Below are 25,061 nucleotides of genomic sequence, written 5' to 3' on the forward strand. Positions count from 1 at the left end.
AAATCGCCCATTATAAGAGTTTAGTTTTGTGACGCAGCATTGATCACATTATGCAGATCAATAACTTCCTTTGATGTTGCTGTGTCAGCAACTTCACCAGTAGCATACTTCTACTGTCAGTATGTTACCATCTTGAGCTAGTATATTGCACCATACAGACTCTGAGGATTCCATGGTGTTCAGTTCCTCATTGGTGGTTGAACAAGCCACAATGTAGGACTGAAAACAGGAGATGCTTTTTCATCCATAAGGTTGTAAACCTGTGGAACAGCCTACATGCCAAAGCCATAAATGCCAAAACTCTGCTGGGTTTTAAAATACAGCTGGAAAAGTTCATCAAGGGTTCGAACCTAGGCCACCAGGGTGGCAGACCAGTACTATATCAGCCATACAAACAATAGCTTAAAAAGTACAGTACAGTATTAGGCTGTGACACCTAATACATGTGGTTCTCATCCCAAGCAAGTTACAGGATAGAATAAGACATCTGGAGATACAGATAGTTTTATGTTTGCTTTTAATGCCTAGGGAAAAAAGATTTTGTGCAGATGTTTCGAACATCATTTTCCTATATATGAACTATCATTAAGAACCAAATTCTTTATTTTTGCAGTATTGTTTGTGACAATTTAAATTTCTTCTGGTAATTGACTACAATGTCTATGAAATGCCTATGTTGCCCGAAACGCTACGCGTACTAGTGGCTGTACAAGAATGTAAGAACTCTTGTATATATAAATAAATAAAAAAAATAAAGGACCAGGCACATTTTTTTTTAATAAACGGGTCCAGGAGCAGATAACTTTTGAGTTTTTTTTTAGCAGGCTCTGAACTTTCTCTTCCCACATCCTACCTTGAGACATTATACCACGAGTTTTCCCTGTAACACAATATCAGCTTACAAACAAGTGCCAAATTACTGCTTGGTGAACGGGGTAAACATTTAAGGTTCAGAGCCCAGTCGTTCCTCCCTGTCCAGAACCTCAATGGGGCCAAATCATTCAAGAGTCAGGGAGTGATTTTGATTGCACGACAGAGGCGCATTGTTTACTGTAAGCCATTTTATTTTTCACTGCTACTGTTAAAATACCAATTTACAATTCATCTAATAAAAACAAATGATTTACATAGAACTTTACTATCAAACTCAAATACATTTCATGAATTACAATATATATGTTGAAATTTATATCAAATATGTAGTATGCAAAAGTAACATTGTTTAAATTATTAAAAATTTACAGAATACAGTAGTGTAATTTTAACAACTTACTATACAAACATAAATAATCATAGAATTGCTAGACAGTACTATCAATATTATATTCATATGTGCACTTAATACTACCACAAATGACTAAGATACACAATTCTATTTAAATTATGGAATACTTAAAGATTAATTTGAGTGAAATGATATACAGTATTTATGAGATGAATGGTGAGATCTTTTTCGGAAAAACTTAAAACACGCAAAATTTTTTCCTATCCCTTCTACTCTGCTGTTCCCCCTGAACCTTTTTTTCAGCCTCTTGTAGTCTTTGTATCTCCATCTTTTTACTCTCAATCTTACTGTTGATAACTGATAAAGCTGCCTTGTTGCCGCTCTGCCTTTCTCTAGAACTTTCCATTTTCTCCACCTCCTTTCGAAGCTGACGGATATTTTCACTAAGTTGATAATTCTTCATATTGAGATCCTTGGTAGAATCTTTTTGGAGGGTGGACTTACTGACATTCATGACTGGCTTTGGATTTGAATCATCATCACTATCTTCTGGATTTGGACCTGAAATTAATAATTAGGTATTTAGGTTTTAATATTAAGTAATGTAAGATATAAAACAGGAGATGCTTCTTCACCCATAGGCAATAAGCTCAATGAATTTCCTATCCACTAAAGCTGTTAATGCCAAGATATTACTCCAGTTCGAAATTTTACTCCAGGTGCATGCAGCTCCTGTACACTAAAGATAACTGGCCACCACACCACACACAGCTGGAACAGCCACATAGGGCAAAAATCCAGAACAGGAACTCGAGGCCATTTTTGACTGAACTGACCACCAGCACATCAGTTCAAGAACTGGAGGGGTGGGTTGCCAGTTCTGGGGAGCTGGCTTCCCCTTCCCTCATGAAGTAAGGGAAGCATTGATTTTTTGCTAACAAGGAAGGGGGAAGGGGATGCTAACAAGTGGGAATGCTAGTTGCATGAAGTGTTGCTCATTGGGTTTCTTTCTAGGGGAGTTATTTTGATCTTTTCTGATGTAGATTGCACAGGTTAACCAGACAGTGGTCTATTTTGATTCGACTACCTATCTGGGTCCTTCCCCAGACAATGGCAATTAAGGCATACGTTAAATGTAAGGTGCTTATAGGCCATTGTTCCCTGCACCTTTCTGAGGGGGGGCCAGGTTCTGGCTCGTGGTCCCCGGTAGGCATAAGGACTCCTGTGACTGATGACCCCAAACTAATATAGCACATATCAGTTTGGATAGCTTCAGGGAGCCGACGGGGCTCCCCACAGAAAATTATTCTAAATGAATTACTAAGATACAATTACATAAATGTACAGTATTGCTCAAATGAATATATATGTACCTTTTCCTGCTAATTTTTTATTAATGATATCAAATACTGATGTTCGCTTCTTGAGTCGTTCAGCTGCTTGAGTTGATTTGGCTTCTTCCTTTCTCCGTTCTCTGTCCAGCCGCTTTTCAACATTTAACAGCTCCTCTCCATTTGATGCTTCTCGAAGTTCCATGCAACGATCTGCACAAAGTTCAGCAGTATACATTAGACAAATATTGCACAATGAAGTCAGAAAATTGTGAAGAAACTATTGAAGCCGTGCAACTGAATCAAATCCGTATCCCTGTGTTCATGGTCAAGCTGCTAGTGTGTATGCCTTAGTAGTACAGGAATGCAGGTTCGATCCCATCGTACGGATTCAATATTTTCTCATGTGCAAATAATGCTCAAATAGTGACCCAAAAATCAATATAATCTATCAAACCTTTACCATGATCCTTTTTCTGAGGCCAATTCAGCAAGTTAAATTTTGGTTTAATTTTAAATATAATCTCTTAAATTGAAATAGGCACTGAAAGTATGATATATAGACATTTATAAATAAGCAAATAGGCATTTAAAAAAAAAGTACTAAGCTAGAATGGCTAAACCACTGACTATAGTACAAAATATTCAAGAGGTCCTAGAGATCATTCAGGATGCCAATACGAGAGCAGGAAAACATGAGATGAGCATCGTCAATGTAATCAAATTCATTGAGGCAATATAAAAGAAAATGATTACATAAACCATAACATGTGTAACTTAATATCAATCATAATAATAATTTGTTTTATTGGGGACAGGAAGCCTATGTATATATATACTTTGGGTTTGTAATGAGGTCCCTTCCAAGGACAATCCCCAGACCCCCCCATTCCTCCCCAAGATGCAACCCTACAACAGTTGTGTAACTTCTAGGTACCTATTTACTGCCAGGTGAACAGAGACATTCGGTGAAGGGGAATGTTCCCAACCATTTCTGGATCAATAATCAAATCCAGGATCCCCGATTGTGAGTCAAGAATGTAGTCAACTGTACTACAAGACCCATAATCATGTTGGCCATTGTGCTTATTCATCTCATCATAAGCAATCAAATGTGTTGCTTATTTGATTTTCTGTAAAATGCATAAAACACTGAAGGAAGCTTAGTTTTCATGATCGATTTACCAGACAGAAATTGCCTAATTGGTCCTTCTTCATTACAATGTACAGTAAATAAGGTTCTAATAATTCTCCATCCTAGCCTTTCATTAGTGGCCTCTGGTACTTGCCCTGTGTACTGATCAGCAAAGCATATAAAACTTTGCAATTATGCTTTATCTAGATATGCCAGCAAAATGATAGCTGTGATGTGAGTGCATTCATGGATTGTGAGTTAGAGCAAACAAGTTCATTACCAGACTTAGAGATTCATGATTAATTAATTTTAAGAATTATTTTGACAAGCTGACTCCTCAAGAGCCTTAAATAGCCTGAAATGTATAATAGGAATGCTTACTCCATTCTAAAAAGGGCAAAACTACAATATTTCATTCAACTGGGGAAAAATCATTCCAATGTACAAAGTATATCCTATTTAAATTTACCTCTAATTTATTACAATACATATGGATCTTTTTAATCACACGTTTTTGATTGTCCTCCTCCTCCTTTCTTGATGAATCCTTTCTTGTCAAGTAACATGATTATCATGATAATGAAGTGAATTAATTTATTTATTTATTTACCACGCATATAATACTAGCAGACAATAACAGTACAGTATATCTAACGGGAACACCAATTTGCTTTTCCTTTCAATTCTTTTTATTTGCACGCAAAACATCACTGCATCACAAGCATTTCATAGTTAAATGAATACAATATATAAATTCAGCTTCACCATTACTTGAATTCATTATTTTTAATAATATTCTAAGAATATGAATTTATTGGCAACTAAATGATGTTACCGTACATGATTTTTTATATACAAAATACTTTTACAGTGGTACTATTCCAAGTGTGTGTGTAAAATAACAAAATTGCATAATTTCCTTCCGTTAGTTTTTACATAACTGTGGCATCACTTCAGATGAGTAAATTATATTTTACCTCCAAGCAATCCATCTTCCTAGACTGGCCTTCCTTTAAAGCATTTTATCTTCCTCAAAATAAGCCTCACTGGTGGCACTTACATGTACAATGTATTTGATCTGTTACCAGTTTAAAAATTATAAACAGCCTTTTATCTTTTAGTATTTACAAATATTTTTTTCTAGTATGGAAGATCATTTTATAATGTGATAAGACATTCTTTTGATTGGTTTCAATTCCCAAATCAAAATTTAGTACATCTGATGGGAAGTGTGTATGACCTATAACTTGAGGCAACTCCCATCTTGAGAGGTATAACTGAGGAACCTACCCAGTGACACTCCTTGTGGGTAAACATAGGCAGTCACAGGTTCCACTCGGCCCTCTCCCTCTGGACCAAGGCCGGTGCCAACCACATATCCCATCTTCTCCATCAGCTTTGATCCAATGCCCTAACAAAAGCAACTGAGACTGTAAACACACACATATATGTATGCACATAAAAAAACATGCATTCACACACAGTAAATATCACCCTCAAATAATAAACATATTAAATGATTAATAAATTAATATAGTAAACTTCTACAGCCATTGTGGTTGGGTATTAGTAATGGCTTGCTAATAAAATTACTGTATTGTCGTAAAGGCATTACACGATTTCAATTCATTCACTATTTCAAAAGTGAGATTCTATCTCCAACATAAAGCATGGAAACGCTTGCAAAATCAGTTAACTTCCTTCATTACCTATTATAAATACAAAAATTTTTGCCTAAATGTGTTCTTGGAATACAGTAATTTAATTGGTATTGATGTATAAATATGTGTAATGCAACCTTTAAAAATTCATAAAACTATATAATAAATAACTTTTGTACAGGTACTTTAAATTAAAATTACAACCTTAGTGTGCTTTTCCCAGTCACCAAGACGTTGTGAGAGAGTGTGCTGAAACCAATTATCCGTTGGAACAAAAACTGCTCGTTCATCCTCGCTGCTATCAGGGTCACTTGCATCGTCTATGTTTGACATCTGGAAAGAATAGATAAATATCAAATGTGTCTCATTCAGAGTATGGTCTTCAATTCTCAGCTTCAGCAAACACATATACACCTTGCACAATGAAATAAAAATTACGTGATATGGTTGAGTTGGTAGCTCGTGTGCATGAAGAGTTCACAGACGCCCATCTTACGACCTCAATATTTTCACACAAGCATCTTATAGTTTCCTCTAGTGTCATCTCCAATACAAATACTGTACTGTACTGTATCTAGTTCACATGCCTTTTTCCACTATGGAATCTCTTGAGGATTTTCTGGGAGACACTTTGCTCATCAATGACTAATTTCTCATTTTTTTTTTAATATTTAACTATTCCAAAATTACACTTCAACTACAACATTTAATATACTAATAAATCTATAGCTAATGTATTCACCATATTCAGAATTATTTATATACAGTTACAATCACAGTCTTCTCCAATCATCTAGCTCCATAATATGCTGAACAGTTAACAATTACATATATATCATTGTATGCTGTTTATTTGAGCCAATAAATTAAAAAACCTTTAAAGAGCCATTTCTGCACATGGTTCATATACAACTATAATTAAATCAATTATATAATGTTTCTGAATGCATTTCTGGCCAAGACATTTAAATAGAGAAAATTAGGTACTGACCTCATTTCTGTCTTCGTCATTCTCCTCACACTGCAGAGGAACCATCTGTGTTAGCTGTACTTCAGCTAGTTCTTTGTTTTTGTCATATTTGATGCAGAAGGCTGATCTGTCTTCGAGTACATCCTGTACAGTAGCACTTGTCCACAAATCACTAGAATACTGAACCAAAACTCGACTTCCAGTCACTATGGTGTCATATTCGGGGTCCCTGTAAGATATATATTTGTTATTAGAAATTCAACAGTAGTTTGGGATACAAATATATAACAGAAAACCAGCGTTGAATGTAGTGTAACACCATTTTCTGGGTGAGCCACGGAGGCTCCCTGGAGCAATCGGACTAATATTCGATATATTAGTTTGGGGCATTAGTCACTGGAGTTCAGCCTACTGGGGACCATGAGCCAGAACCTGGTCCCCCTCAAAGAGGCACAGGGAGCAATGGCCTAAGGACCCCCCCCCAACCTGTTTTATGGGGGGGGGGTCCAAGGCCTTGGGGGGGTTGGGGGTACTCCTTGTCTGCCATCGACCGGGGTTAGGCACCCAGAAAGGTAGGCATAACAAAACAAATCCCACTTGGTAAGAAAATTGCAACCAAGAACTGAACAGGGAGGCAGAACTCCCCAACTCTCAAGGAAACAAGCAAACAGCAAATGTCATACCACCGCCGTTGTGCCATTTGTCCATGCAGCCTTCCCCTCCCCAGGAGGGGAAGGGGGGAGCCCCAGACCCTCCGTGCTGGCTACTCACACACCCCCAGTTCGGAAGCTGAGCAACTCTGGGTTAAAGTTGTCACTGACCCAACAGGCAGTATGGCGGAGGCAAAAATGACGAGTGTCACCCTGAGACAAAGGGGGCAGAGCAACCTTCAAACTCGCATGAAGCAAGATGGGGCTCAGAGGATGCATCCATTGAACCAATGAGCCCCAATGGGGTTTTCCAGGGCTCTTAGGCTGACTGCTAAGGGAAGCCCAGGCAAGGTACTGCTAACCAGAACTATCAAACAAACAAACAAAAGCTGAACCCCAGTGACGTGTACAATCATGGGGGCCAAGTGGAGGGCCACCAAAATAAAACAAGTGGTCCTGTAGCCACACCAGGCAGAACCCCCATCAGGCAAAAAGAAAAAGAAAAAACCTGCAAAAAGACTTCTCCAGGAAGAACAGAACCGGCTGCTATGTGTATTATAAGACAGCTGCACAGTACCTTGCTCCCCCAGCGAGCGATGATACTACCTCCTACTCAAGGTCATACAACGGCAAGAAAGCCCCAGCCGACCCCAAGAGCGGGCAATCGCCGAGCAGCAAAAGAATCCAATGGAGGTAGTTCCCGAACAGTTTGTGGACGGTAACCCCAAACCAGAAGGGCAGTACTTACAGGGCACCTAGGGAAGGTGACCCTAGACACATGCAGCCCCAGGACTTCTTGAATTACACCTGGCTCACACACCACCACACTGCAGCACAACACCACAAGGCACAGCACTGTTCAAAGTTTGGAGCCAGAGTCGAATGACTCCCACTCAACACATCAGCCTCAGAACTGGGGTTGGATAGGTTGCGTGGGGGGTCTGGAGACGGGGAAGCTATGCAGAGAGTGGCGTGGCGATGATAGTGACGTCATGCTTGTTTGCCTGTTTTCGGTTGGGGAGTTCTGCTTGCTAGTTCGGCTTTCAGTCACAATTTTTAACCAGCTGTAGTTTTTGAGACGCCTAGTTTTCTGGGTGCCTAACCCAGTAGATGGGAGACATAGAATGCTTCCAAACACATAAGGGTTTCTATAGGCTCCTCATGCCTCTCTGAGGGGGGCTAGGTTCTGACTCGTGGTCCCCGGTAGGCTAAGAACTCCAATCAAATTAAATGATGGCACGGTCTAATATGTGCATGTCAGCCAGGTATCGCTCCGGGAAGCCGGAGGGGCTCTTCACAGAAAGGCTGAGCATACTAGGTATGGAGAAGGATGTGCCACTAGGCCAAACCTCAAAAAGCCAGATGAGGAAACTGGCAAACCAGAACCCATCATATTGCCCACTAAGCTTGCATGTGACAGTCCTGGCAGCTGCATAAGGGGCTGAAATCAGGAAAACTGTGGAGCACTTTGAGCCAAACCTTGTCCAGCAAATACGAGAGTTCTTGATGCAGCCAACTAGTGGTTCAGAGGTGTTACTAGTTGGGTGAACTACATTACTACTGTATCCCTTGTTTTCAGAGTTTATTACATTTTCCTTCATATTCATTTTGTTTTGCAACATTTCTGAAGGTCCTCTCGAAAGTAGGTTCGAACCCTCATCACGGCCCTTGTGGATTTGTTTATTTGATGCATCATGCTACTGTGATTTCTGTGTCAACGTTTACATCCTGAGTCCTGGTAACCCTTTCTTCCCGACCCCTCGGAAACAAAAGTGACATTTGGAGGCCTCTGCAATGCATCCTCAATAGTTCCTGTATAACAATATGTTCAATTTTAAATGTCGCCAACAATCCATCACTCACAAAAATTGAAGGGCTGCCTATACAGTATTTGTGCAATGATAATTTTATACACACATACAAACACAATCTATAAACATACCTGTGTTCTTTAATATCAGAAATGGAGACAATTTTTCCATGAGAGAAACGGCATTCATCTTCAGAAAACTTGCATCGCCCAGATAAGAAGTAACGACATGGCAACATTTCTAGACATGTTGGCTGACTAAACAACACTCGAACCTAAAATTAAAATGAGGAATAGTAATTATTTTAATATAATAAGTGATAAAGACTCATTATATATACATATACATACTGCACATAAAGGAAAAATTTTAATTTAAAAGAAACTTTAAATTTTCAATATAAAGTCATGTGTTGAATGTAAAGAAGTGCACATTTCTGGTGGATTCCCAATAGCTCCTTGAGGTCAACTTTAGTTCCACTGAGCCATAGCTTAACACACCAGGACCCATCAATTGCCTACTGAACTCCAGGGCAAGAATTTAACTAACACTACAAAGCTAGGGAAGTAAGTTTGACCAGAGAACAATCTAGGGGGTGGTCCTGGGTTTGATTCTCATGGGAGGATAGAAACAGTTAGGCACATTTCTTTTCACCTGATGCCTCTGTTCAATTAGCAGTAAATAGGTACCTGGAGTTAGACAAGTGTTGTGGGTTGCACCCTAGGGAATGTCAATAGTTGTCTTAGGGGAGATCTTGCTAAGCATAAATACAGGCTTCCTGTTCCTCACAATGAGAATTTTATACAGAGAATCATACAAATAAGTGTTAAAATACAGATATGCTCACCTCTGGTTTATCTAGGTCAGCTTCACCATCCTCTTGTGTCACAACACTAAGAACAATAGCATTGTGATATGAATGACCGCCCCATTTCTCTGTGAATGGTGAGCGGCATTGGGTTCCTACCAATTCTTCCAGCCCTTCTTTGGAGTACTGGTGTTTAGGTTCACTCTTCTCATCATCACTTCCTCCAGATAATGCCGCAATCTCAGACTGGTGAAGAAAAAAAATTTGATCCACGGTTACGACAACAACTATAACTGAGAAATGAATGTGGAAGCAGGTTTCACACTGATATATTTATATCAGGGATAATACATAGTCAAATCTTATTCACTTGATCTTTATCTACCAATGAATCTTCAGTCTATACAAGAAACTTATTAAGTTGCACAAACCTGAAATAAAGCAAACTCATCATCTAATTTTTTTTCATCGTCAGGTATCAAGTCACTTTGCTCTGTCTGATGATCTTCCAGTTTATTATGGATGGCTGTTTCTTTTGCCTCTTGTACTTGCTCCACATTTGGCTTCTCATTCAGCTGTTGCAAAGTAAGATCTAACAACTGAAGTAGATTAGCTTGTAGTTCTTGAAGTTGAATCTTTTCTGCATTACTAGCTGTATCAAGGGCCCCTTGGATTTGTTCCAGCTTAAAAAAAAAATTATATTTACACAGTATGTACAGTATATAAATTAAGCTTCGAATTATACATAAAGTCCCTCTTGAGAAGAAAATTCAGCTTGTTCCTTAATGTAAGAATCCACTGTCATTCATTCACAGGACTTATTAACTCTCAGGCAGAATGACATTAATGTACTGGTTATATTGAGATATTTATAAATAACCACTTGATAAAAGTGGTCATATAAGCACTGGAGAAAAATTTAATTCTACCCAAAATGTCCACTAGAGGTAATGTATATAGGCAATATAAATTTTACGTTAATACAGTACAATAAGGAGCTCCCACGATATTGCATAGAAATCTCATGCAAGAAAAGCTTAAAAGAAATTATGTTTAACATGATACAGTAAAACCAAAATGTATTATTACAAGGACCACCTAATTTCAAAGTGTTATATGACAAAGAATACTAGGGAGATGGGACACTATGAGTGTAGCTCTCATCCTGTAACTACAGGTACACTTAGGTAGTTACCTAATCAAGAGATTAAAAGTAAATCAAACCTCCAAACAATAGCTTATGTAGACCAGACCACACACTATAAGGTGAAGGGACGACGACGACGTTTCGGTCCGTCCTGGACCATTCTCAAGAGAATGGTCCAGGACGGACCGAAACGTCGTCGTCCCTTCACCTTCTAGTGTGTGGTCTGGTCAACATAATTTAGCCACGTTATTGTGACTCATCGCCTGCAATAGCTTATGTATTAAATGCTTATAAAGATATTCATGAGCACTGTATTTATTTTAACCCATTTACAAATAAGCTGTACCTGAAGGCAGAAAAACCATTAAATATGAAAACTTATATAGTACAGTATTAATATATTTTCTGACACACAAGGCAACTAATTTACAAGAATACTTTTTGAGAAATTTTTGTTTACTATGTTTCATTAAACATTTACTAAAAGTGACTTTCAAGTGGTTTTGTAAGGAAAACATGATTTTGTACATGTACAGTAAATACAATCTAAATCTGCTTGCTGATGGACTAAAAATATGCATTCTGTCTGCCTGTAAATCTGATTCATCAACACTCTAATCACATTTCTGAACTCACCTGGGTTTGATATATTTCTATCGAGGCAAGCAATTCTTCTTTAGTCATTGTTACGTTTCCTTTAACCTGAATTCCTTCCAATCCATGCAGATAATACCAAGCCCTTAAAGGAACTGAACCAAGGCTATAATCATATCCTAAGACCCTGAAAAATAAATTACAAAAAAATTTAACAATTTGTACACTAATATCTGGGACAGGGTTTTTACTCTGTAAAAAAAATCTTAGTACTATGATTGTAATGAGCACATTATTCACTGTGTAATATAGCTTACTAAATAAATAACATATATCAACCCATCCTCCTGTTTAGATAGTACCTATTATGACGATTGTCAATAGTAAGAATTCGTACGTTCTTAGCTTTTAGATAGCAGTATACTGACTAGTAAGGAATTCTTTCAAAATAAATGAAGCTAAAACACAAACTTAAATATTATTAGCACTAGTATAGCACTTATGTGTACTATATTAGGCCTCAGATATCATCTATAAGGCCTAGGGAGGTTAGGATAGGTTAATTTAATTTGTCAAAGCAATAGAAGTTAAAAATAGTTTTCTGGTTTGTCCAACTTAATAGTTCAGATTTCCACGTTCTTATTTCGTTGTCTGTTGGTATATATACCATGGTCCTCATCGTTACTATAAGTATAGTACTACCAAAACAGGAGGATAGGCTGAATATGTTGACCAAACCACACACTAGAAAGTGAAGGGACGACGACGTTTCGGTCCATCCTGGACCATTCTCAAGTCGATTGTGGCTAACATATTTCAGCCACGTTATTGTGACTCCTCGTTGGCAGGCTGAATATATATGTTTATACTGCCAACATCTCAAAATAGGGGCGATATACCTACCTGACAAACCACTGGTGTATTCATCCATTTTCTTGGACGAAGACAAAAGTTCAGCCACTGGTCATGCTCTAGTTAATATCTCAATAGATACTGAATCTATAGACCTTGCTGTAGTACTAATTTATAGATAAATGTATAGACTTTTAGTTCATACATAGACCTTTCAAAGATGCCTTAAATACAATTTTTATTCCATTTACAAAAATACCTATAGGCTAAGCATTAGTAGCAGAGGACCAGCAGCCTCCCTCCCTGCATGGATATCATAAGGAATATTCTGATATACAATTCACAGCCTAAGCCTACAGAATATGTAAACTAAAATAACCCCCTACCTAAAAGTTGTGGATAAAATCCAATTGGGCACGATCTTATTTGGATATAAGACCACACGAAGCCCCTGAACTATTTAAGATACCAGTGCATGGGGTATGATGCACTGTTTGATCAAAGGCCTATGGGGAAGCTGTGTTATTTGTGAACTACATTATTTGGATACAAGCCCAAGGAGGATGCTGGATACATTTTATACAAGATAATGCAATGTATTATAGCGTATTTGTCCCTAAACAGTGCAAAAGCACGTCTGCAAGCAGCTAGGCACTACTGCTGATGATCAGGTATGGTTAGCTGTCAGCTTTGGGCCATGAACTCTACCAATTATTAAATGGCACCAAGTTAAATCTTTATTGTAGCTTTGACCTGCTGGTCAAGACACAATAACAACACATCCACGGAATAATCGACACAACCTACTTTGCACAACCAACTCAGGTAGAGTATTTAGACACAACAAATTAAAACCGAAGACGCGGATCTATACTCTATTAACGCCGGTCATTTCTTCCGGCTAACCCTCAACTTTGAAGATATTTCGATTTGTAGATCATTCCTAACTCGGTTAAATTAACCTGGCAGCACATAACCGATGGATATACCTGTAATTGGGCGCAGTAAAATAACAAAACAAAGCAAACACAAGCAATATTTACATTAGTACGAGCGTAATAGCTTTTCCCGGAGATGCGAGCCTAAACACAATATTAGAAGGTAGATGGATATGTATACAGTATATTTAGATAGATTTTGTATGAGTTCATTGATTAATTTGCATAAATATTTACAAGAAAGTACAATTGGTTATTTCTTTAAGTGTCCGTATAAAGAATAAATTTGTGCAGTCACTTCTACTCATTAATAGCGTTTCCGGCAAATATATTTACCTAAATTTACCTGAGGGCCACCATCTCTAGTGGCCTCGACGGAGACAGGAGGCCAATGGCTTGTCAAACTTCCCTTTATTGTTCCTGATATATTGATTAATATATTACATATATTAGATTTCATACACACAATTTGGAGGATATTGATCGAGACCACTTCGAAAGGTCAGATGTAACGCTGCATCCTGTCCTCAGGTCAGGCTCGTTAAAGCGCTCTGGCCGTCCCCCAAAGACGCATTGATCTAGTTTAACGTATTGTGTATTAAATAGATTTGTTCTCATTTACAAATTCATATTATTGTATATTAAAGCTCAATGTATAGTTAGGCGTACGTTAGGTTAGGTATAGATAGGTTCGGTTGTTGATTATTTGTCCTTGTAGTATGTGGATGAGGCAACCCCGTCCTCAGTCCAAGTCCATTCCATCCAGCGGTCGACCCCCAAAGACGCATTCATCAATTTTTACATGCTGTCCATCCAAAATAGGCCTATTCTCAAATATAAAGGAATGTTATTATATATTATCATATTGTGAATATTTAACCACTGGTTAGGTTAGGTAAGGTGTTTAGGTCCTGTTGGCGATTATTTGTATTTGTAGTACGTGGTTGAAGCATTTATAACGTTGTGTTTCAAACAACATTCGTCAGTGAAGCACTTGTTCCGGAAGTGTTCGATCAAAATCAGTTGTGAGTCTTGTGTAAACCGTTTTTCATTCATAAACAGGGGGTTTGGCGGGTGCATGGAATCACTTTTGGATCTTTGTTTGGAGGACGGGCTGTTACAGCAGCCCGTCCTCCAAGTGAAGCAAATGCTTTACTGACAAATTTTATTCGAGCCACAACGCTATAAGTGCTTCACCCACGTACTCCAAATACAAATAATCGCCAACAGAACCTAAGCACCTAACCTAACCTATGGCTATATACGTGCACAATATGCTAATATATTATTATATTAATTTATATTTGAGAAAATTCTATTTAGAATAGACAGCATGTAAAAAATTATGAGTGGGTCTGTGGGGTCAACCGCTGGATGTAATGGACTTGAGTCGAGGACGGGTTGCACTCTCTAGAGGGGTCGAGGGATCCCCAGCACACTCTAGAGGGGTCGAGGGACCCCCAGCATTCTCAAGAGGGGTCGAAGGACCCCCAGCACTCTCAAGAGGGGGTCGAGGTAACCCCAGCTCTCTCAATAGGGGTCGAGGTACCCCAGCACTGTCAAGAGGAGTCGAGGGACCCCAGCACTGTCCAGCCCGTCCTCCAAACAAAGATCCAAAAGTGATTCCATGCACCCGCCAAACCCCCTGTTTATGAATGAAAAGCGGTTTACACACGACTCACAACTGCTGACGTTCGAACATATCCGGAACAAGTGCTTCACTGACGAATTTTGTTCGAACCACAACGCTGTAAATGCTTCACCCACGTACTACAAATACAAATAATCGCCAACAGAACCTAAACACCTGACCTAACCTAACCTATACCTATTTATACACAATATGCTAATATATTATAATATTAATTTATACTTGAGAAAATTCCCGTTTTGAATGAACAACATGTTAAAATTTATTAATGCGTCTGTGGGGTTGACCGCTGGATGTAATGGACTTGAGTCGAGGATGGGTTGCAGCGTCAAGAGGGGTGGAGGGACCCCCAGCACTGTCAAGAGGGATCGAGGGACCCCCAGCTCTCTCTCAAGAGGGGTCGAGGGACCCCCAGCTCTCTTAAGAGGGGTCGAGGGACCCCCAGCTCTCTTAAGAGGGGTCGAGGGACCCCCAGCACTCTCAAGAGGGGTCAAGGGACCCCCCAGCACTCTCAAGAGGGGGCCGAGGTACCCCCAACACTGTCAAGGGTCGAGGAATCCCCAGAACTCTCAAAAGGTGCCGAAACTGCCTCTTAGTAACCGATGAGTAAGTTACAGTCAACAGACAAAAGTTACAAACCAAAAAAGGCTTACATAACCTCCCTTTGTTACAAAAATTCCGTCAGAATGCTGTTCGGTTCTCAGTGCTTGCATAAATAAACATGTAATCTTCCGTATCTCACGCAGGCATTTTTTCCAGACACGAGTCACATGTGGAGTTTCCCAAGCCTGTGATAACCTCACATTACAGTATACCTTTCTTGGTATACCGCGCATGTCTGTAAACTTGTGAATGATTCCCGAAACCAGAAACCTCCAAAACATTAGGGAATTAACTGCACACGTCATCTGAAAGTCGCTGGAAGACTAATTGTGAGTTAGTAATGGAGGAGAGGAAGTCGTTGGACTGACGTGAGTTCTGATATAGGCTTTATCAGCGCATATTGCGGCGTCGTTAGTGGAGTCTCCTGCTGGGAGCGGCTCGTCCTTTGTACCACCAAGTATCTGTGGTTTACCTGCAGGTGGAAAAATGGGAGGGGTGGTGAACTTCTAACAAGCCGACGGCTTTCTGTCTCCACCAAAGTCATTAGAGATATGGTGTCTCTCAGGTAAATTCAGGTAACAGAGGAGGTTCCAAATAGCTCCTTAAGGGACCTAAAATGGTAGAAATAGCCCCTTTGGAGACCTGAAATTGAGTAAGATAGCAATAGCCCCTGAAGAAACCTTTAATAGAGAAGGATAGTAATAGCTCCTTGAGAGACCTGTGAAGAAGGAGGAGGGTAGAAATGACCAAAGCTCCTCCAACCTTTTATGGGGAAGTATTTTATTAACTCAATAAACTTGCTTTAATTTGATTCTCTAATTAGAGTCGATAGCTCCTCCACACCCGTAACCCGGCCACATGACCAGATATCTACGATTGTGATGGGAAATATGATAGATACTTCGAGTGGTGTCCCTCTGTACCATTATATAAATTCCAAAATAGTGCCGCTTGGAGAATCTAAGCCTACAACTAGAAGCTGCTGAAAAATAGGCCAGAATTGGAACCTCCAGCCTACAGCACGAGGAGTTAAACGTCTTGCATCCTCTGTACAACCGACCTACAGGATGAAAAGAGGAAAAGAGGCGGGGAGCATAAAGATACGTCTGTGGTGTTCCAGGAATAACTTAGTCTATGTTAGGGACTAGTTAGGTACTTCTGAGGTCACTCCTTGTTGTAAGTATCCGAGGTCTGCTGCTGGTTGGTGGGACAACGGTCTCATATACTCGTTTGATCCAAGTGAATGGAATGAAAAAGAGGTGAAACTGATTCTCTGCAACTTGGATCCGGATTATAATTATGATGACCAAAGCTCCATACCCAGCTACCACTTACGGTCTACTCATGCCACTTCTTGGGTGCCTTAATCTTCATCAATCATCAATCAATCTCCTTACCCTGTTTCTACACGCCTCAACACCCTTGGCTGCATGTTTTTTGGGGAGTCGATGGTATTGCGGCAAGCGCGCCTGACCTCCACCAATAGCTAGGTTTTGGTCTTAAATCCTCGCAGAAGATTTATGCGTTATAATTTAGAACATATTGGTTAATCAAAGTCACTTTGCATGCGAGATCATATTAGACGATGTTTAGTTACTTCTAGTCCTTAAGTATGAGCTACATAAAATCTAAACGAGTAGAATGCAACATAGAACTATATACTCCAATATAGTCTGGGCTGACCAGCAGTGCTGGGAGATGAATCAAGTTAGGCAGGATTAATAGGTTCAAAAAGGGCCAAAGGATATAGTGTTCTGCGTAATCACTAATGTATTAACAAACGTGTCACATTCAACCCAAACCAATTCTGGGATTACTGAAAACTGTAAATTTGACTCCTGAGCGTGATTTTTGAGCCGTATTCTGACTCTCTGCACCTTTTTTCATTTTCAAATTACAACCTTTTATACCGAAAATATGCCAATTACTGAAAACAGCGATGGGTTATATTTTGCCCAAAGCCTCCTGCAGTTTTTAAAATATCTGAAATGTCGGAAATTTGACTCGTGAGCGTGATTTTTGAGCCACATTCTGACTCTCTGCACCTATTTTCATTTTCAAATTACGACCTTTTATACCGAAAATATGCCAATTACTGAAAACAGCGATGGGCCATATTTTGCCCAAACCCCCCCCCTGCAGTTTTCAAAATATCTGAAATGTCGGAAATTTGACTCCTGAGCGTGATTTTTTAGCCGAATTCTGACTCTCTGCACCTATTTTCATTTTCAAATTACGACCGTTTATACCGAAAATATGCCAATTACTGAAAACGGCGATAGGTCAAATTTTGCCCAAACCCCCCCCTGCAGTTTTCAAAATATCTGAAATGTCGGAAATTTGACTCCTGAGCGTGATTTTTTAGCCGAATTCTGACTCTCTGCACCTATTTTCACTTTCAAATTACGACCTTTTATACCGAAAATATGCCAATTACTGAAAACGGCGATGGAACATATTTTGCCCAAATCCTCCTACAGTTTTCAAAATATCTGAAATGTCGGAAATTTTATTCCTGAGCGTGATTTTTGAGCCGAATTCTGACTCTCTGCATCTTTTTTCATTTTCAAATTACGACCTTTTATACCAAAAATATGCCAATTACTGAAAACGGCGATGGGTCATATTTTGCCCAAACCCCCCTGCAGTTTTCAAAATATCTGAAATGTCGGAAATTTGACTCCTGAGCGTGATTTTTTAGCCGAATTCTGACTCTCTGCACCTATTTTCATTTTCAAATTACGACCTTTTATACCGAAAATATGCCAATTTTTGAAAACAGCGATGGATCATATTTTGCCCAAATCCTCCTGCAGTTTTCAAAATATCTGAAATGTCGAAAATTTGACTCCTGAGCATGATTTTTGAGCCGAATTTTGACTCTCTGCACCTTTTTTCATTTTCAAATTACGACCTTTTAGACCGAAAATATGCCAATTACTGAAAACGGCGATGGGTCATATTTTGTCCAAACCCCCATGCAGTTTTCAAGATATCTGAAATGTCGGAAATTTGACTCCTGAGCGTGATTTTTTAGCCGAATTCTGACTCTCTGCACTTATTTTCATTTTCAAATTAAGTCTTTTTTTACCGAAAATATGCCAATTACTGAAAACGGCGATGGATGCCCTTACCCAACTGGGCTCAGCTATCAGTTACAGCCCCGCTCCTGTGCCAGGTAAGTCCACTACGAGCTCACCATAGCCCGTGCTACTTGCAACTTCTTGTTCCTCGTAGCTGAATCTATAACAACAACAACATGTGCACAGCACTGCGCAGAGGGTCACCTGGAGGCGCACTCCTCTTTTCGGTGTCTATAGAGAGTTTACTTTAGTCCTGAGTTTACTTTGGTTTACTTAGTTCAGCACTAAATAATGCTTACTGTGAGGTCAGCAAGGTATTATGGTGGTCTTATTAACCCTCCAGATGGGTAATGACCATCGCCAAGCCAAGCACAACGGGCTTATGGAAAATACATTTTTCAACAACACTTATATTTAGTTTTATTCAACGAATACAAAAGGATATTAACCAATAACACTGACTGAAATAACGATATAGCTCATTAGATGTATTTTATATATTATATACATATTCTCAATCAGGTGTATGAAGAGTCAGGTGTAGGACTTCAGGTGTGTGCATCAGTCATAACGACAGGTGTTTCTGGGTGTCTAAGGTGCCACAGTGACTGGCTCTGGTATGGGTCGGGTGCCACAATCTACAGCATCTGCCCAGTTGCACGTCTCCCAGGTGGTGTCGTAGAGGGTGTTCGGGGGACACTCGTAGAGCCAAGCTTTTCCGAAGGAGCACTTGCAGAAATCCCTACAGTTGGAGGGCTCGGGCAGCAACACCGGATCTGTTGATGTGGGGGTCAAGATGAGGGTTTTTGTTAGATCTGGGTAAATACGCACATGTACGAATTGAGACAAACGACCAAACATGAAAGGAGTCACGCCAAACATAATATGAAACTGTTTCTTACATTCTCCATCTACAGCGGGACACTGCGCAGTGATCTCGTCTGCGCAAGGTGTGTCGGTCTGCGCCGAAACGAGAGCAGCGCAGCTCAGGGCTATCAACACCATCAACGACTTCTGCCGGAGAGATAGAACACTGCGTTGAAAAAAGGTGAGAATGGGGGTTAGCATGTTGTGGGGGTGTGGGTGTAGGTGTGGAGGTATGTGTGGGGGTGTGGAGGTATGTGTGTGGGTGTAGAGGTATGTGTGGGGGTGTGGAGGTATGTGTGGGGGTGTGGAGGTATGTGTGTGGGGGTGGAGGTATGTGTGGAGGTATGTGTGGGTGTATATCAACCTAGTTGTGCTTGGGTCCTGAACCACTCTCTTCAGATTTCTTAAAGCCGTATTTATGTTGGCCAACCTTGCATATGACGCTCATGATATCTTACGGACACTGGCTTTTGAAGATCGCATAGGAGTGATATCACTCCCAAGTGATATCACTCCCAAGTTATCTTCTTTGATTTCAGGAGGTTTTGCCGTTCTTTTTGGCATCTCCTGTCCATCTTTTGTTTTGCCAGGATCCAGTTCTCTTCTAAAGTGGGGGGGGGGGGGAGCTCTAGTTTACTTTCCACATGCGTAAGTCCTCTAAGTTAATGGTCCAGTTCTGTAGCAAACCTCTGGGATTTCTCTGGATTGGTCATTTGTAATACAATCCCTCATTCTGTCCTTGGTAAATATTTCGGTTCTGTTCAGTGTGCGAATGTCTCTAAGAATCTTGCAAGTCGTTATCATATCTCTTTTTCTATTCCAAGAAGGTGAGGTGCAGTTCTCCTGGCCTTAACCTGGAGCTCACTCATCTTAGTTCAGGGACGTGTAACAAACCATTAGACTCTAAATTTTGTGGACACATTGTATTGGTTTAGCGTAGGTAATGTATGATGTGTGTATGTGTATGTGTGTGTGTATTCACCTAGTTGTATTCACCTAGTTGTGTTTGCGGGGGTTGAGCTTTGCTCTTTCGGCCCGCCTCTCAACTGTCAATCAACTGTTTACTAACTACTTTTTTTTCCACACCACCCACACACACACACCAGGAAGCAGCCCGTGACAGCTGACTAACTCCCAGGTACCTATTTACTACTAGGTAATAGGGGCATTCAGGTTGAAAGAAACTTTGCCCATTTGTTTCTGCCTCGTGCGGGAATCGAACCCGCGCCACAGAATTACGAGTGCTGCGCTCTATCCACCAGGCTACAAGGCCCCTGTTAATGGTTAATGTATGTGTGTGTGTGTGTATGTGTGTGTGTGTGTGTGTGTGTGTGTGTGTGTGTGTGTGTGTGTGTGTAAGACAGCACTCACCATGGCTCCAGGGATATTTTACCGACACAAGCACATATGGCGGACGCACCACGCTTTATATACCCAAATTTATCTTTTTTGTGTATGTGCGATTGAAGATAATTTAAGACACGAGGCTTCTGTCAGATAATATTAAAGCTGGGGGGGGGGAGAGAGAGAGAGAGGGGGGCGAGGGGGGACTGGGGCTTGTTGGGGGAAGACGATGTTGGTGGGGAGGGAGGGAGGGTAAGGGAAAGGGGGCTTGTAAAATCAGATGGTGAGAGGGGTAGGAGATTAAGATGTTCTGGGGAGGGGGAATGAAGTTTTTTCCTAACAGCGATTACCAAGTTTATGCACCTTAACCCATTGTAATAATAAATAAAATAAATAACAGCAACAGAAATAATAATAAAAATAATAAATTCAAATAATAATGACTACTCTGACACTGAAAAAGTTCTTTCTAACGTCCCTGTGGCTCATGTGGGTACTCAGTTTCCACCTGTGTCCCCTTGCTCGCGTACCACCTGTATTAAACAGTTTATCCTTATTTACCCTGTCAATTCCTCTGATAATTTTGTAGGTGGTGATCATGTCTCCAATTACTCTTCTGTCTTCCAGTGTCGTGAGGTGCAATTCCCGCAGCCTTTCCTCGTAACTCATGCCTCTTAGTTCTGGGACTACCCTAGTGGCATACCTCTGAACTTTTTCCAGCTTCGTCTTGTGCTTGACAAGGTACGGGCTGCATGCTGGGGTCGCATACCTCTCAGTCCTTCTCAAACTGTTGTTCTGTCTCTATCTTAGATTGTTCTTTTCTCAATTTCTTAAGCTTTTTTGATGTTGGGGCTCCACGCTGGTTCCGCATACTTTAGGCCTGGTCTCTCCTACGTCGTAAACAGGACCTTGAAGGTCTGCGTGTTTAGGCTCCTGAAGGTCGTCTTGATGTTCGCCGCCAGCTCAACAGGTGTTACTGATACCGCTGGGAGAATTGGGAAACCTTGAATGGTGAGAACAAGTATTGTTTACGCCAGTACCATGTGTTGTTAGGGCGGCCTTATCGCTTTGGTGGTTAGGCAATTACCTGGAATTGTTTTACAAATTCTCTTTATCTCTTCTACTCGGCTGCCTATATCGCTTTTACCATTTATTTTGTGGTCAAAATTTAATATCGTCGCTAAGTTTGAATTCCGTCTATTTGTATTCTTGACTGTACTCACCTAGTTGTGCTGAGGGGGGGCGGGGGGGGGGGTTGAGCTTCGGCTCTATTGTCCCGGCTCTGTCATATTTACATTTGAAACCGTGTATGGAGTCAGCCTCCACCACATCACTTTCTAGTGCATTCCATTTACTAACTACTCTGACACTGAAAAAGTTCTTTCTAATGTCTCTGTGGCGTATTTGGGTACTGAGCTTCAATCTGTGTCCCCTTATTCGTGTGCCTCCCGTGCACACGCACAAAGTGCTACTAATAGATAATCCATCCTGGTCTATCCTGTCAATTCCCATGAGAATTTTGTATGTGATAATCATGTCTCCCCGAACTCTTCTGTCTTCCAGCGACGTGAGGTGCATTTCCCGCAGCCTTTCCTTGTAACTCATGCCTCTTAGTTCTGGGACTAGTTTAGTGGCATACCTCTAAACTTTTTCCAGTTTCGTCTTGTGTTTGACAAGGTACGGGCTCCATGCTGGGGTCGTATACTCCTGGACTGGTCTTACATATGTGGTATACAAGGTTCTGAATGATTCCTTGCACAGGTTCCTGAAGGCAGTTCTGATGTGTGCCAGCCTTGCATATTCCGCTGATATTATTCTTTTGATGTGGGCTTCAGGAGACAGGTTTGGAGTGATATCAACTACTAGATCTTTCTCTCTTCCGTTTCATGAAGGACTTCATCTCCCATTCGGTATCCTGTGTCTAGCCTCCTATTTCCTCCGCCTGGTTTCATTACCTTACATTTATTTAGGTTGAACTTTAGTAGCCATTTGTTGGATCATTCTTTCAGTTTGTCAAGGTCATCCAGTAGCCTCATTCTATCTTCCTCTGTTTTAATCCTCCTCATAAATTTTGCATCATCAGCAAACATTGAGAGAAACAATTCTATTTCCTCTGGGAGATCATTTACATATATCATAAACAGTATAGGTCCAAGGACTGATCCTTGTGGGACTCCACTGGTGACGCCTTGCCACTCTGAGACTTCACCATTCACAGTGACTCGCTGTCTTCTATTGTTTAGGTACTCCCTTATCCAATGGAGTACCTTCCCTTTCACTCCTGCCTGCATTTCCAGCTTGCGCACTAGTCTCTTATGTGGTTCTGTGTCAGAGGCTTTCTGGCAATCCAAACATATGCAGTTTGCCCATCCTTCTTTTTCTTGCCTGATTTTTGTTGCTTTGTCGTAGAATTCAGTTAATACTGAGGCATGACTTACCATCCTTGAACCCATGCTTATGTTGTGATACGAAGTTCTTTCGCTCCAGATGTTCCACTAGCTTTTTTCGCATAATCTTCTCCCTCAACTTGCATTGTATACAAGTTAGGGACACTGGCCTGTAGTTCAGTGCCTCCTCTCTGTCACCCTTCTCGTATATCGGGACTACCTTTGCCGTCTTCCAAATTTTTGGCAGTTAACCTGTTACCAGTGATTTGTTATACACCATGGAGAGTGGCAGGCACAGTGCTTCTGCTCCTTCCTTTAGTATCCATGGTGATATTCTATCCGGGTCTATAGTCTTTGTCATATCTAACCAGCGAAAGCTTCCTTACCTCCTCACTGATAACCCACAAACTCTTCTAGTGGTACCTGGTTAGATATTCCCTCTCTTATCTCTGGAACTTACTTTTGCACCAATGTGAAGACCTGTAATTTCCTGTTGAGTTCCTCGCACACTTCCTTGTCGTTTGTAGTGAATCTGTCTGCCCCAATCCTCAGTTTCATTACCTGTTCTTTCTCTGTTGTTTTCCTCCTGATGTGTCTGTGCAGTAATTTAGGTTGAGTCTTTGCCTTGCTTGCTACGTTATTTTAGTATTGTCCTCTATGTGATAGTCTTTGTTCGATATTATAGGTATAGTTATCATTCTATAATCCACTGTCACTTCTAAATATTAAGGATTATCTTATGTCCTGTGTTAATATAGCTCATTCTGTACTCCTCCAGCACAAGCACTTCACTCAGAGAAGTTACAGAATTATTATTTTTTAATAAAATATTAAGATTTAATTATCGATATGATACAATTGCTAATAATGACAAAATACACTAGAGCTATGAGGTAGACACGAATCTACAACCCCGGCATTGCCACGATAATAATAATAATAATAATAATAATAATAATAATAATAATAATAATAATAATAATAAAATATTATTATTATTTTTATTATCAATATTAATGATAATACACGTGAAATATGACACCAAAAAGGTCTAGGTTATGTGCTAGTTATAGTCTAAAAGGGATTAAATCAAACTAGTAAAAAAAAAACTACCCACCTCTCCTTGGGCTATTATAGAAAAACACTTTTGCCTAATGTACGCAAGTCTAGGTCTAACATAATGCGCATATTTACTTTACTAGGCCTAGGAGACACAATGTTAGGCTGTTTCATTCCTTGTCCGCCTTTTATCATTAATATTAGTACAAAAAAACGGAATTTTGTCAAGTGCCAAAGTTCACTTTCTGTACATTGAAGTCCACAGCCGCCATTATGTGATTGAATTATTAATGAATATCCTTTAATGATTAAGGACTATCCTTTGATGATTAATGATTATTCTTTAATGATTAAGGATTATCCTTTGATGATTAATGATTATTCTTTAATGATTAAGGATTATCCTTTGATGATTAATGATTATTCTTTAATGATTAAGGATTATCCTTTAATGATTAAGGATTATCCTTTAATGATTAATGATACTATACAACTGGTGATATTCACCTTACAACTGGGAATAAGTAAAGACACATGATTTACAGAACGATTTATTATACATATATATATATTGTTATAAAAATGAAGAAGGTTCATGATTGCTCTACAATAGTGTGTGGCCATGTATGGCGTGCTGGTGTATGGCGTTGTATAACTCTGTTGTTGACTGGAAGCGGATTTGTTGTTCAATGATGGGATTACTATGTTCTTTTTTCCTATCCGCGAGCCCAACCACTTGGGCTGGACGGAAGAGCGACGATTTCGCTTCATGCAGGTTGGCGTTCAATCCCCGACCGTCCACAAGTGGTTGAGCACCATGTCTTTCCCCCCGTCTCATCCCAAATCCTTATCCTGACCTTTTCTAAGTGTTATATAGTCGTAATGACTTGGCGCTTTCCTCTCCTGATAATTCCTTTTCCTATGAGTGGTAATACCCAGTCGCTC

General features: G+C 40.0%; 1 protein-coding gene and 1 non-coding gene across 4 annotated transcripts; both read right to left on the minus strand.

Moving 5' to 3' along the window:
• Window positions 1-492: 492 nt before the first annotated feature.
• On the minus strand, window positions 493-13,246 carry LOC123744992 (zinc finger CCCH-type with G patch domain-containing protein). Of its 3 annotated transcripts, none has more exons than XM_045725226.2 (10): window positions 13,228-13,246; window positions 11,375-11,519; window positions 10,023-10,274; window positions 9,631-9,837; window positions 8,915-9,057; window positions 6,344-6,551; window positions 5,557-5,685; window positions 4,982-5,102; window positions 2,599-2,769; window positions 493-1,786 (listed from the first exon to the last, which is right to left on the minus strand). In XM_045725226.2, coding segments are annotated over exons 1-10 (1,701 nt in total). In that variant the 5' UTR covers window positions 13,230-13,246; the 3' UTR covers window positions 493-1,463. The 3 variants fall into 3 exon arrangements, with proteins under 3 accessions (XP_045581182.2, XP_045581183.2, XP_069162438.1); XM_045725227.2 differs by having other exon boundaries at window positions 13,174-13,238; XM_069306337.1 differs by lacking the exon at window positions 13,228-13,246 and adding an exon at window positions 12,992-13,011.
• A 5,686-nt stretch (window positions 13,247-18,932) lies between these two features.
• LOC123744990 (uncharacterized) lies at window positions 18,933-20,821 on the minus strand. Its single transcript, XR_011223130.1, has 3 exons — window positions 20,698-20,821; window positions 19,362-19,473; window positions 18,933-19,235 (listed from the first exon to the last, which is right to left on the minus strand). It is a non-coding gene; the product is annotated as an uncharacterized protein (transcript).
• Between the last annotated feature and the right edge of the window lie 4,240 nt (window positions 20,822-25,061).

The sequence above is a fragment of the Procambarus clarkii genome, chromosome 57, assembly GCF_040958095.1.
Source record: "Procambarus clarkii isolate CNS0578487 chromosome 57, FALCON_Pclarkii_2.0, whole genome shotgun sequence".
Lineage (NCBI taxonomy): Eukaryota > Metazoa > Arthropoda > Malacostraca > Decapoda > Cambaridae > Procambarus > Procambarus clarkii.